Source organism: Pelodiscus sinensis, chromosome 12, assembly GCF_049634645.1.
Source record: "Pelodiscus sinensis isolate JC-2024 chromosome 12, ASM4963464v1, whole genome shotgun sequence".
NCBI lineage: Eukaryota > Metazoa > Chordata > Testudines > Trionychidae > Pelodiscus > Pelodiscus sinensis.
In genome coordinates this window covers 47282632-47296145 of record NC_134722.1, presented here as the reverse complement: position 1 = coordinate 47296145, position 13514 = coordinate 47282632, and the positions used below count along the sequence as shown (strand labels likewise).

The following is a 13514-nucleotide window of genomic DNA, read 5'->3' as shown; positions in this document are numbered from 1 at the left end:
TGTCAGATGGATTTCACTGCGCTCCTTCACACGGGGACTAGGACAGGGCAGCTGGGGGGTCGTCACACAGCAGGTGTGGTTACAGCCCGGCTCCCAGTCGGCTGCTGCTGAACGACTCGAGCTCTTCCTGTCCCACCCTGCGAGCGGCACAGCGCCGGCCCCATCCTCCCTCTGACAGGACGACGAGAGGTCTGGCCCGGGCATCCGCCCCAGGGCTCTCCTGCCCCAGCCCCGGTCCTGCAGTGCCCCAGGGTACTTACCGGGTAGTAGTCTGCCACGGTTTTGACCTGCTCGTAGTCGTCCGCTCTGGCTAGCTGGGCCAGCCCCTCCGGGTAGAGCTTCCCACAGTGGGGGAAGAGCTTGGCGCGGTCCTCTTTGGAGAGCTCCGTGCCAAAGGAGTTGATGGTGATGATGAAGGCTCTCCTGTCCGCTTCGAACTGAGAGAGACAGGCATCAGGGCAGAGCGCCCACGTTAGCTGGGCCTCGGCCCGCTCAGCGCTCCCGCGGCCGCTGCCCGGACAGCCACGAAGAGCGAGTCCAGCTTTGTTACACAGAAGGCATCTGAGTGCCCACGTCAGGCCCCGTGGCGCTGCTGGCACGTGGCTGGTACCACGAGGCGGCCAGCGGTGAAGGAAAGAGGCCAGCAGGGCTGAACTGATCCATGTTCAGTAACCACGGGACGCGTGCTAAAAACCTGGGCATCATGTCCCCGGGCCGCGCTTTGGTTCCCTGCCGCAGGAAATTAAGCTCATGAGCCACCCACTGCCCCTGGCAGACGCTTGCTGCACACAGCCACGGCCCCGGGGTCAAACGCAGCTCCCGGCTCCGCCACTCGTGTTCACGAGGATCACGGCGGACAAGGCGGGCTGGGGAGATGCCAGGCGCTAGGAGCTAGCCACAGATGGCGGGCATGGGAAAGCTCTGCCCATGGGGTGCCACCAGTCCCGTTGGCAAAGGGCACGCCCAGGCGGGTATGAGCAGAGACCCACGGCGGGAACACTGGCGGGCTCGGCTACCAGGAACGGAGCAGTCGCTTCCAACTCCTCCGTAACTTTGTCCCAGCACCGCCTGCGGGCTCCTCTCCAAGCAGGAACCTCTCTGCAGGCGAGGAAGCCGGAGGGGGACCTGCTGCGAGGACCTCCCCTGCCTCCCCGTGCTAGCGACGGCGTCTCCCGCGGCCCCGAGCAGGCCAGCTGCACACACGGGCACAGAGGCGCGTTAGCGACCAGCATGCCCGCGTGCAGTCGGGACAGCTGTCGGCTCTGGCTGGCATGTGGCGAGCGGTACGGCGCGGCGCCAGGAGCTCCCGCCTGCGGCCCTACCTCCAGGATGGGACACATGGCGTCTGCCGTGGTGCCTCCCAGGAGCTTGCAGAACTTGTAGAAGGACTCGAGATACGCCTGGGGAGCAAGCCAAGCAAACGAGGGTATGAGGGACACTCAGCAGCCCGCTGCTGCCCCTCTGCGCCAATAACCGTACGCCCATGGAGGCAGGAGCTGCATTTGGTTTGTTCATATGCGGCCAGAGCCTCTCGCACTGCCGGAGGGTCCAATCCAAGGGCTGCCCAGACAGCTGCGAACACAGTGCCAGCTCCTCTCCGCGGCCCCTTCCTATGGATCAAACCAGGGGGCGGGTTGCATGGGGAGGGGGACTCAGACTAGCCCCCCCAGTTAGCCAGGAACAGCCTGCTCCAAAGCGCAGCGCTTCCTGCTGAAGGCCCTAGGCCCCCGTGGACACGGGAGATGCAGGCGACACTGAGCCCGGGGCTGCACCCGCAGGACTGGTAGCCCACTGCCCCAGCGCCGGGTTCAGTTCTGCTGCACTAGGGGCATAAAGCGGCCCCCGCTCAGGGCCTGACGGCCACAGGGTGATCTGCGGCCGGGTTGATGCTCAAGCTGTAGACGGACGCTGGGCAACCCGGGCTAGTGAGTGGGCCCCTCCTCCCGGTGGGGGGACTATGCGGAAGGCCGACCTACAGAGACCCTGGGCTGTCGCTTCTCACTCCCGCATGAGACCTGGGAAGCGCCAAAGCAACCCTTCTGGGGATGATGCCGGCGAGTCACCTCCCTGCACGTTCAGTACGGGGGGCAGGACACAGGAAGAAGCCGCTGCCCTGCACAGTTGTGGCTCCGGCACAGGGGAGTGAGGAACCCACCGGCATTCAACCGAGGCAGCGGGAGGAGGATGTGCACTGAGACGGGTGCAGATCCATTCACCCTGGGGCCCCCACCTTCAGCTCTGCCTTTCAGACCTGCGCCGCCCCACATCTCCCCCTCTACCTGCCCGGAGCTTTCTAGCCAGCCTCCTCACAGCGGCCACTCCCTGCTCCAAGTCTAGTCACAGCCTGGAGGCAGAGCCAGGCAGACAAGTGGAGGGAAAACATGAGTGTGACGGCACGTTGGGGGTTCCCCGTCTCCTGCACCCCGAAATGGCACAAACAGACTGTACCAGCCAGTGGAATTGAGGGTGGTTTATTGCTCCTCCAGCACAGCGCAGCACAGATGTAATCTGGTTACAGGAACTGGGCTAGGATGCCTCAGGCCCCCTTGAGATGGGGGAGACTGGGCCCCTAAACTCCAGCTCCTCTCCCTAGGCTGTCTCATCCATCCTCCCAGACAGCCACCAACCAACTCACTAACTTCCAGCCCTGCCCCCCAGCCAAGGCAGCATTCCACCTTCCTTTGTTCCTCTCCATGGGGGGTGTCTGGCCACTGGTTTGCATAGTGACTCATCCTGTTTTGCTGGGTCGTGGTCCCCACGACAGCCAGTGGGGGTTCCCCCAGAGCCAGCAGCAAGAAACCAGCCAGGTACCCCCACTACGTCACAATGAGCCAGACTGGCCTGCAGCCTTCCTGAGCTTTCTGCCCCTGGGGAATGCTGAGAGGGGGCCCAGAGCAAGCAGCCAGCCCCCTGGGGGGTTACTGAATTAAATCCCCCACATCTAGAGGAGCTGTGGTGCCCATCCAGCCAGGGAAGGGCCCTGTGCTCGCACAGGCATCAGGGCAACGTGGCGGCATCCCGTAAAAGCAGCCACGGCCTCGGCGAGCTGCCGGGTGATGTGCGGAAGGAGACGCCTGCACGGCAGGAGGCAGAGTAACCTCACGGATCCAAACCTGCCTGGAGGCTGCGAGGAGCAGGGCCTAGGGACGCTGACTTGGGCCCCACGCGGTTTACAGCTGGGGAGGGAGGTGCTGGGAGGAATTTCAGAGACAACTGACCGAGCCGGGGTGAAGGGCATCACGAGGGCAGCTGAAGTTGCCAAGTCCCTCAGACGAGAAGGACAATTTGCACCAGCCAGACCCTGCCAGCATCCTGAACCGTTCCCGGCTGGGGAAAGGGGGTCGCTGGGGCCCCTAAGAGCCCTCTGGCCCACATGCCACAGTGCTCAGAAAAGCAGGGGAGGGCGCGGATTCCAACGCCTCCCTACCGAGCCCTGCAGGAGCCAGGGCCGGACGCCGGGCAGAGCCAAGGGCTCGGAGAGGGGCCAGAAGGGCCGGCGCAGGCAGGAGAGCTTCACGCTGCCCACGCTCCCTGCACGCGTGTGCTGCACACAGGCTGGGCTCGGGGCTCACGTGTGGTGGGACAGGAGGTTTTTCCATGACCGGCCTCCCCTTCCCCACCAGCCCTCGGCCACAGGGCTCCCCCGTCAGCTGGGGACTTGTCCCGGCAGCCCCACAAGGAGAGCAGACAGCCCCGCCTGCCCCATCCCAGATTAGCAAGATCGTCCTGAGCGTGCAGGCTAGACCCAGAGCCTGCGGGTCAGAGCTGGGGCTAGCTCTGCCCAGGCCGCCCTGCCGGGCCCAATCCCGCCCCGCGCCCACCCCTATCCCCCTCTAGCTCTGCTGGGCCCGATCCCGCCCCACCCCCACCCCCAGCTCTGCCCTCTAGCTCCGCTGGGCCCGATCCCACCCCACCCCCACCCCTAGCTCTGCCCAGGCCGCCCTGCCGGGCCCAATCCCGCCCCGCGCCCACCCCTACCCCCCTCTAGCTCTGCTGGGCCCGATCCCGCCCCACCCCCACCCCCAGCTCTGCCCTCTAGCTCCGCTGGGCCCGATCCCACCCCACCCCCACCCCTAGCTCTGCCCAGGCCGCCCTGCCAGGCCCAATCCCGCCCCGCGCCCACCCCTACCCCCCTCTAGCTCTGCTGGGCCCGATCCCGCCCCACCCCCACCCCCAGCTCTGCCCTCTAGCTCCGCTGGGCCCGATCCCACCCCACCCCCACCCCTAGCTCTGCCCAGGCCGCCCTGCCAGGCCCAATCCCACCCCGCGCCCACCCCTATCCCCCTCTAGCTCTGCTGGGCCCAGTCATGCCCCACTCCCACCCCTAGCTCTGCCCAGGCCGCCCTGCCGGGCCCAATCCTGCCCCGCGCCCACCCCCATCCCCCTCTAGCTCTGCTGGGCCCGATCCCGCCCCACCCCCACCCCTAGCTCTGCCCGGGCCACCCTGCCGGGCCCAATCCTGCCCCGCGCCCACCCCTATCCCCCTCTAGCTCTGCTGGGCCCAGTCATGCCCCACTCCCACCCCCAGCTCTGCCCTCTAGCTCTGCTGGGCCCGATCCCTCCCCACCCCCGCCCCCACCTTTATCCCCGTCTAGCTCTGCCGGGCCCAATCCTGCCCCACTCCCACCTCTAGCTCTGCCAGGCCCAGTCCCGCCCCGCCCTCACCTCTATTCCCCTCTAGCTCTGCCCAGGGCACCCTGCTGGCCCCGCTCCTACCCTTATTCCCCTCTAGCTCTGCCCAGGGCGCACCCTGCTGGCCCCGCTCCTACCCCTGTTCCCCTCTAGCTCTGCCCAGGGCACCCTGCTGGCCCCGCTCCTACCCCTATTCCCCTCTAGCTCTGCCCAGGGCACCCTGCTGGCCCCATTCCTACCCCTATTCCCCTCTAGCTCTGCTGGCCCCATCCCTATTCCCCTCTAGCTCTGCCCAGGGCACCCTGCCTGCTCCCACAGCTCTGCCAGGGCCCCTCAATGCCGACCCATTCCCCTCCACTGAGATATTGAAGAGCAGGTCGGGGGGACCCTGGTCAGGGATGGTCTAGACGGTGCTGGGTCCTGCCGTGGGGGCAGGGGACTGGACGATGCCTCTCGAGGGCCCTGCCAGCTCCTGGGTTCCCCACAGCCAGTCGGGATGGAAAGCAGCCAGCACTAGCAGGCTGGGTGTAACAGAGCCCGTCTCCAGTGCCCCCAGGGGTCTCGGTCACTAACGGCGTGGCGGCTGGGGGGGCACTGCCCGTTTTACAATCGACGCCCAACGCACTAGCAGCGCCCCCGCCCAGCTGGGGAAGCAGGCAGCCAGGCAAGTGCTCCAGGAGGACGAACGGGCCCCGCCCCGGGGGCACCAGGCCCTCACCTTGTACAGCGTGTTCCGGATGATCTCGATGTTCATTTCGTCCAGGTCCTGCTCCGAGATGCAATCCTGGAAGAAGGCAGCTGGAACGGACACAAAGTCATGAGCGAAGGTGCCACGCCTCCTCCCTCTGGCCCCCCCAGACCTTTGCACCCAGGAGGGCAGGTACCTGCCAGCTCCCCCGACACGGACGGCTGCATGGCCAGGCGTGCCCAGAGTGGGCACTGCGTGCTGAATAGCCAGGCCTGCGTTCTGGTGCCCAGATGGGGGTGGAGCCTTTTCTATGAGGATGCCACGAGGCCAGGGAACCCCCCAGGCACCCCGCAGGAAGGGACGGCCGTGTGGAAGTTCGTTTCCTGACCCTTCTGGCACTGCAAGGCCAGACTCAGGCACAAGGCAGCGCCACTCAATGCCGCAGGACCGGGCCGGCTTCAGTGCCGAGGCAGTCCCACAGGGGAGGGAAGGCCAAAAGCAGGGGACAGGATGTTCACTTTTTAAGCAGGGCAAGAGCTGAATTCAATGCCTCTGGCCCACCCGCACGCTCTCCCCGGCCTTGTTTCTCAGCAAGGGACAAGCCTTTGCCTTTCGTATTCGCCCTGGACGCTGGGTGCCCGGACAGGGACGCGCCGCCTCGTCAGGCAGACTCTAGACGTGCGTGTCCACCGTGGTAACGTGGGACACGAGAGCCCGGCCCTGGAGAACACTTCCCCGCAGCGCCCTCCGCGGTGACAGCCTGGATCACGTTTCCAGTCTGCTCCCACCTGGCTGCCCCGCATGCAAGCTCCCTTTTCCCAGGCCTGTGCTCCCGGGGCGGGGTGGGGGAATGCCCCGCCATGCTCTGGCTTTGCTGCAGACGAGCCACCCCCTCTGCCCATGCCCTACGCGGGAGCGGCTGCTGGGCCGTGGTCGTCCAAGGTCTTGGCTCCTTGTTTAGCAAGTTATTTTGCCATCAGCTAGTTCTCAGCCTCGCTGGCCCTGGCTACGTACAGGGGCAGCGGTTTCTTTGCCAGCTAAGGCAAGTCCAGGCTGCTAGCAGGAGTCGGGTCCTTTCCGGAGCAGCTACAAGAAGCCTGTGCGCTCAGACAGCTCCTGGACGCGGCAGAAACGTTTGGGTCTCCTCCTGGCCTGCTCTCGGCGGGCTGGCTTTGGGGCGAGGAGTTTAAAGCACTCGCTCTGCCGTGGGGCGTGGACAAGCTGCCTCCGCAGACCACAGCGGCCGCCCCACGTTTTGTGAAACGCTGGCCTCTCTCACGTCCAGCCCCGGGCTAGGGAGAACGCGCCGCTGGCGTGAGCGCAACCTGGCTGCTAAACGCCACGTCTACAGACGGGCCCGAGGAAAGCCTGGTTTCCAGCACGGAGCCTGCCCTGCGCCCACAGCGTCCGTCCGAGGGAAGGCCGAGGACTCAGAGCAGGGTTTGGGGGACAGAACTGCCCCGCATGCCAATGGGAACGGGAAAACTCTGCTGCCAACTTTGTAAAGGATCTAAAACGCCCTCGAGGGGCTTCAGGTTCCTTGCTGGTCGGGCCTGCCCCCGGCGGGTCACTCCAGACAAGGAGTTTCTTAACAAGCCTCGACGTTCGACCTTTGCGTTCCTGCACCAGCGGGCTCGCAGAGCGGCCGAGGGGCGGCCCGCGGCAGGTCTCCGTGTTCACCGCGCCCTGGGCACACGAGGCCACTCAAGCGGCAGCTGACCCCACGCTGCCCAGGGCGGGGGCCAGACGTTTGCAGCCCCGCATGCGGAGACACGGGCTGGCGCCCGGCCCCGAGGCTCACCCAGGGGCGTGTCCACCAAGATGGCGTTGTAGAGCTCGGCCGGGGTCTGCGCGATGTTCACAGCTTCCATCTGCTCGAAGCTGCCCAGCGGGTGGCACTTGGGCACCAGCTCAGCGATGGAGCGCTGGTGCAGCGTGCCGGTGATCAGCAGGATGACGTTATCGATCATGTAGCTGTACCTAGGGCACAGGAGAGGGGAGCGGGTCACACGCATGGCACAGGGCGGGGGCAGAGGGAGCCCTACCCACTGGAACCAGGCAGGGGGGCCTCGCCAGGAAGATACCAGGTGCATTCCACCCCCCAACGAGCCAGAGGACCCTCTTTCCACCTCTCGCGGGTCTCCCAGCCCGTGGGATAGAGCATGGGCCCTCCCCACTTTAGATCCACTCCCACCAGCCCCTCTCCCAAGGCACCGGGACCCGCGCGTCACCTGCCTCCGGGCAGACTGCCCCGGCGGCCGGACAAAGCCCTGCCGCAGCATGGCGGGTTCTGCGGGGCGGCGCTGCATTGCTGCCATCGGGCAGGTGCTGGGGGGAGGCCGCAGGCTTCCTGCAGCCCCGGGCCAAACCAGACCCCAGCGTCTTGTGGCTACTTGGCTGGACTCTGGGGCAAACTTCCTGTCAGGGTGGTTGAACAGTGGGATCAGTGGCCGGGGGGGTCGTGGGGTCTCCATCGCTGGAGACACCGAAGAGCAGGCTGGACACACCCGTCGGGGGAGGTCTGGAGGGTGCTGGGTCCTGCTGGGAGGGCAGGGGACTGGACCCGATGCCTCCAGGGCCCTGCCAGTCCTATGTGACCGTTACCCCTCCCAGAGGTTCCCAGGGGCTCTGCTCTAGCGCGTCCGGGTTCGATGCAGAAGCCGCTAGGCCGGTCCCAGGATGAGGGTCAGAGGGGGCTCGTCTGTCCTAAACCCACCAAGCACTCACCCCGGGGCGGAGGCGAGGGGCCATAGCCCGGCAGCCGCACTGTACAGACTCTCCCACCCTGGCAGATGAGGCAGAGCAGCTGGCCACGCTGGAGGAGGAAGGGGCAGCACAGACGGGCTGCGTGCGCAGTGAGCCGCCACGCCACCCTCACAGCCCCAGTAGCTTTCTTCGGTTCTGCTGCACGGTGCGTAGCAGCCGCTCTCGGGGCACTTTACCTGGGCGCTCAGGGCGTCTCGCCCCCGGCACCGAGGGGAATGCGAGCTGCCTGAAGTCACGCAGGCGGGGTGGAGAAGAGAGCCCAGCACGCCAAGCCCCGGCCCCGTGCTCAGGCCACTAGGCAGCGCTGCAGCACCCTGCCTCCCTCAGTGCGGGCCCACAGTGGCGGGAAGTCCCAGGAAGGTTTGGGGGAGGAGCTGGAAGGCAGAGGCGGCTGTCCAGATGGACAGGGAGCCCCCCTCATGCACGGAGCAGGCTGGGGGGGGAGCAGGAGACAGCCGTAGTTGGGGGGTGTGTCTTCGGGGAAGCCCAGCTGCAGCCAGGAGCCAGAGATACACAAGACAGGCTGAAATCCCAGCCTGAGGGAGACTGGTGCCAGGCAGAGGCCTCCTGGAGAGCCAGGCACGCCCGGAGCGCAGGGGAGAGAGACCAGGCAGGCACCAAGGGACGGCCTCCAGTGAGCAGGGAGGAGGGGGGGGCGGGTCCCGAATGAGCAGCCAGCAAGGTAGGTGGAGAGCGAAGGCCAGTCCTGGGGGGCAGGCTGCAAGGAAGCCGGCAGGTCCAGGAGGGGGGAGGGGGGGCTGGGACCAACCGGAAAGAGGCCTCCGCTCATTATGTCAAGGCTCCCGGTCGGCGGAGCCACAGGGCTCAGGCGTTAACCACCTCCCAGCTCGCGGGCCCCTCTCCCGCCTCCACGGCTCTCCAGAGCAGAGCCTCTTCCCACGGTGGGCCCCAGGACAGGGCCGAGGCCGCCCCCACTTCGTCTGCGACAGGAGAAGCAGAGACCAGTTGAGGCCACCTCCCTGAAACACTCGGAGCAACCCCGGGCGGGTGCGGCAGGACCAGCGGCGAGGCGGCCACGGCCAGTCTGCACCGCCTGCTTGCAACCGGTGCAACCCAAGACAGGCTGCACGCCCTGATTTCCAGGAAAATCCCTCGCAGGCCCTCACATGCCCATCTGCCACTCCCGCTAGCCCGCCCCACTTGTGCAAGCTGCACGCCAGGTGTACGGTCCCAGCACCTCAGCACAGGCCTGGGAAAGCAGGAGAGGGCAGCCTGCTCCCAAACGCACCCAGCTGCGCGCCTGCCAGGACTTAGAGCCGAGCTGCCCGCAGACGTGGACGCGCTCGTATGGCGGCTTGGGAGCACCAACAGCTCCGGCACCCAACCCGCCAGCGAGCGCCAGGCCCCACAGGGCAGGGCTGACGGGCCCTCTAAGGGGAGGCCAAGCACCGCTACTTCGACTGCAGAGGGCTGCAAACCTGGCAGCCGTGGCACGCGGAGGAGTCCACCGATGATAGCCCCAGCAGACAACTAAACCGGGGTACAAACGGGCTATTTGGGAGCGACCCCAAACAAAAGCCGTGCAAAAGGCACAGCAGCAAACCGGACGGCACGTTCCGTCGGGCTAATGCCCACACAGACACCTGCCCATGAACCTGGTGAGGTAGAACCGCCTACAGTCCCTTCCGTAAATATCTGCTGCATTCAGAAAGTCGTTTTGCAGCTTCACCTGTACTTAATACCTGCCGTAGCTGCCCTACGGCCTGACGGTACACACCCTGAGCCGAACGGCCCGCTGGCGGTGGGGGAGCCGGGATTGTGACCGCCAGCTCGGGCTGGCGAGTCTGAAAGCTGTTCCAAAAAGGCCAAGAAGAATGAGGAAGACACAGGCCTTGCAGCAAGCGATCGATCATCGCGCACAGGGCCGTTCTAGCACAGGGCCATTGCCAGCAGGAGCGTTACCAGAGAACACTGTCAGAGAACAGCATAAAAACGTTTTCGGGGGGCAGAAATCTGCTCCCTAGGAGCAGAAAAAGGCAGCGAGCTCCACTCGCTAAGGGGAGAGAAGAAAAGGAAAAGAGAAAGGAGTTCAGTGGTCACGCCAGATACAAGGAAGTTCCCAGTATGCCACGTGCTGTCCCAACTGGTCGTAACCGCCCCCCCCCCCCCCCGCCTGGCCCGAGAGCCCCAGCCTGCGGCGTGCCCACCACTGACAGGCGGGTTAACCAGAACCGATGAGCCCCACGCTAACCCTCCCTCCTTTCAGGGCCCTGGTTCAGGTCTTTTGGGAATGGCTGTGGAGCGAGGCGGTGTCTGGTCTCCCCTTGGGCGAGCGCTCTCCTCCATGGACAGTGGGCGTGCTCCCTACCCCGTGGGCACTAAAACGAACCTTCCAGTCTTCAGGAGGGGCTCCGAAACTCCATCCCCAAGCGCGCCGCATCTCAGCCTGCACCCCACCCTCCGCGCCTGCCTGCTCCTTCTAGGGCACGAGCCTCGGGCACCACCTGCCAACATGCTGCCCTTCACGCCACCTCCTCTGCCTCCGGCATCTCTGCGCCTCTTCCAGCGCCTTCCTCCAAGGGCACGCCACACCCCTGGCGCAGCCCAATCCCCCACCGCCAGGTCAGAGCCTCCCCCGGCACAGCCAGCCCAGCGCCCGGCACCTCTGCTAGCCAGGCTGGGCTGCTCAGATGCTGCTACATGCCAAGGGATGGGGCCATGCTCACCGGACAGTGGCTGGGAGGAAGCACCCAGCGTGCTCCCCCTCCCACCGGTCAGCATGTCACTAGCACAGACGACGTACAATCCAAGAGTCCAGCCCCCTGCCCAAAGCAGGGCCAACCCCCCTCAATTATCCCAGCCAGGGCTGTGTCAAGCCAAGACTTACACACCTCTAGGGATGGAGATTCCACCCCCTCCCCAGGGAACCCAGCCCAGCGCTTCCCCCCCTCCTAGGGGGAGAGTTTGTCCCACTCTCCAGCCTAGACCTGCCCCGCTAATAAAAGCGACTGATATCAAAGTAGCTTTAACATCTCCAGGTCGCTCTGCAAGATCACGCCATCGCGCTCTGCTGCAGCGGGACTGCTCCCACTCCCAGTGCTTCTGCGCCGCGCCCACCTGGGAGCCGGAAAGCAGCACCCGGGAACTGGTACCCAGGGAGCACTGCCGTGTACAGAAGGCTGCTCCAGCCCCACCAGGCCCCTGGCTCACTCAGGGCCAGCAGCAGCCAGACTGGATCCTCCCCCACTCCCTGTTTAAATCGGTTACATTAATGTTTAACCAATTAACGAATTCCGTGTGGGGATGCAAAATCCCATTGGAGATGTGGGGCAGCTCCCCGGCGCGCTGTGCAGCACACCCCCCACGCACAGCCCCCCCGGCTAGCAGGGAGGTTAATCAGCAACCAGACTTCCCCGCCTGTCTCCTGCCGCACTCAAGGCTCTGAAAGGAGGAACACGTTGGCATCGCGGTTCCTCGGGCACTACAGGGCCTACTGCCCGCCAACACCAAACAGGTCTGGGCAAGAGACCGAGCTTCCCTGGGGGGGCCAGTCGCGCTGGGGAACAAGCCACCGTCGGGCCACGCCTCCACGCTTTCGCTGGGAGGGCGTCATGCTGCCAGCAGCCCCTCTCCGACCAAGAACAGCATGGACATTGAGACACCCCCCAGCACAAAACCCCAGCCAAAGCCAACCCTTCCCGTGCGCACGAGGGACGGAAAATCCTGATGAATTAAATTAATGTTTAACTAGTTAACTAACTGATTAAAAACAGCGGTGGGTGGGGGGACTGTAGGGCTGGAGTGCCCCCCCTTCCCACCCTGCCAGGGCAGCTCCATTAACTCTGCTACTGCCCCCCCCCAGGGCTGGCAGTCAGCAGGGAAGAGGGGGAGGGGGCTGACAGCTCCCAACCCGAGAGCGCAGTTTCCCCAGCCCCTTGCAAGGTGCCATGCAGGATGCAGGCAGTGGGCTGTTCCTGGGATCGTTGCCTGGTAAGCAACACCGGGTAACCGGCTACCCCGTCACACCCAACGGCTCCTCCAGCGAAGGCGCCACCCGCGCCGGGCGCATTGCACCACTGACTGCTCCCTGGGAAGCCGGCCAGTAGCACGAGAAGAGCAGGAGACAGGCCTGCCTACAACGGGAGGGAAGCAGCATCCACGCTCCAAGCCCTGGCCAAGATCCCCAGCTGGTGCCAGTTGGGAACCAAAGCCAGGCAGGGCGAGAAGGCAACGCTCCATCCGCACTCAACCGTAGCACGTTTCCGCCGCAGGGATGTTTGTTTTAGGGCAGCCACGTCCCGGCCAAGCGACTATAAAAGCCAACGACAGAGCAAGGGAACAGGCTGTAACGTCTGTGCAAACAAGAGCTGGACAGATCAGGCAAGATCAGGACTGAACCAGGCGAAGCGCAGACAGGGCACAGCCCAGGGCGAGTGACTTCGTGAGAGACAGAAAAGCAAGGAGCAGGGGCTTTAGACGCAGGGAGAACAGGGCCTCCACCTCGCAGGGGAGAGGGCACCGTGAAGGATGAGGTCTTTAACGTGCACAGTGAAGACTGACAAAATAGGCATTAATGAGGACACCACACAACACCATATTGCCGGGGGTGGGGAAGAGAACCAAAGCCCCAACGGGAAAGGCCACGTCTCAGAACAGCTATAGGGGTGTAAGCGGCTAGTCGAGGGACTCCGCCAGCCCCTCACTGGGGGCTGCAGCCAGGCCTGGCCCAGCGCTCCCCGCACAGGGACACCGCGGTATCCCCGCTCCAGCACTGGGCACACGCATGCCTGTAGGTCCCGACAGGCCCCAGGGAACCGTGGTTACCAGGACAGATTTAATGAGGATGTCTGATGTTGAGAGGTCTGTTCACTTCAGGGGGACTCAGATGGAAACGTAGCAGGGCAGGCTCTTCGGTAAGAAAGGAGTTCAAGGGAAGTGGCAAGTCACGGGAACACGCCCCGGAGACCTAACATTGCCACTTGCAACGGGGACTTCCCGTACCTACAAACCCCTGGGGGGGTTCTAACAGTAGTAAGGTTCTCTCTTAACATGGGGAAGCCTCCTTCTGACAGCTACAGACGCACTGATCGCGAGAGGAAAACCAGTGGTCACCTTGGCACGAGCGACTAGGACTTGGTTATATTTGTTGTGTCAACAGAAACCCAGCCAGTAAACACACACACACACACACACACACACACACACACACACGTGTTCCCTGCAAGCTGTGCGCTGCAGTGACCACCCAGGAGAGATTCGGGTGCCACCCAGCTGATTAGCAGCGCTCCCCCGGCCGGCAGCATGGGTTGCTCCTGCTGCTGTACATCCGCACATGCTTTGGTGCATGCAAAATTTATTCCGCCAATGAATGGAAAAGACTTAGAGGGACACGACACCTCTGCACGACAACTCTGCTGTGAAGCAGCTCCAGCTGCTACATAGTAAGCCTGAGACACTCACAGAAGCA

The 13514-nt window shown here is 64.7% G+C and overlaps 1 protein-coding gene across 1 annotated transcript in view; it reads right to left on the bottom strand.

Annotated features, from left to right (window-relative positions):
* Positions 1-13514, bottom strand: part of ATP6V0D1 (ATPase H+ transporting V0 subunit d1) — a 37938-nt gene that overhangs the window by 2518 nt on the left and 21906 nt on the right. The window contains exons 3-6 of the mRNA XM_075940565.1: positions 7122-7300; positions 5351-5430; positions 1323-1400; positions 261-437 (exon numbers count right to left, since the gene is read on the bottom strand). Coding sequence (XP_075796680.1) covers positions 261-437; positions 1323-1400; positions 5351-5430; positions 7122-7300 — 514 coding nt within the window. The remainder of the gene's footprint in view (positions 1-260; positions 438-1322; positions 1401-5350; positions 5431-7121; positions 7301-13514) is intronic.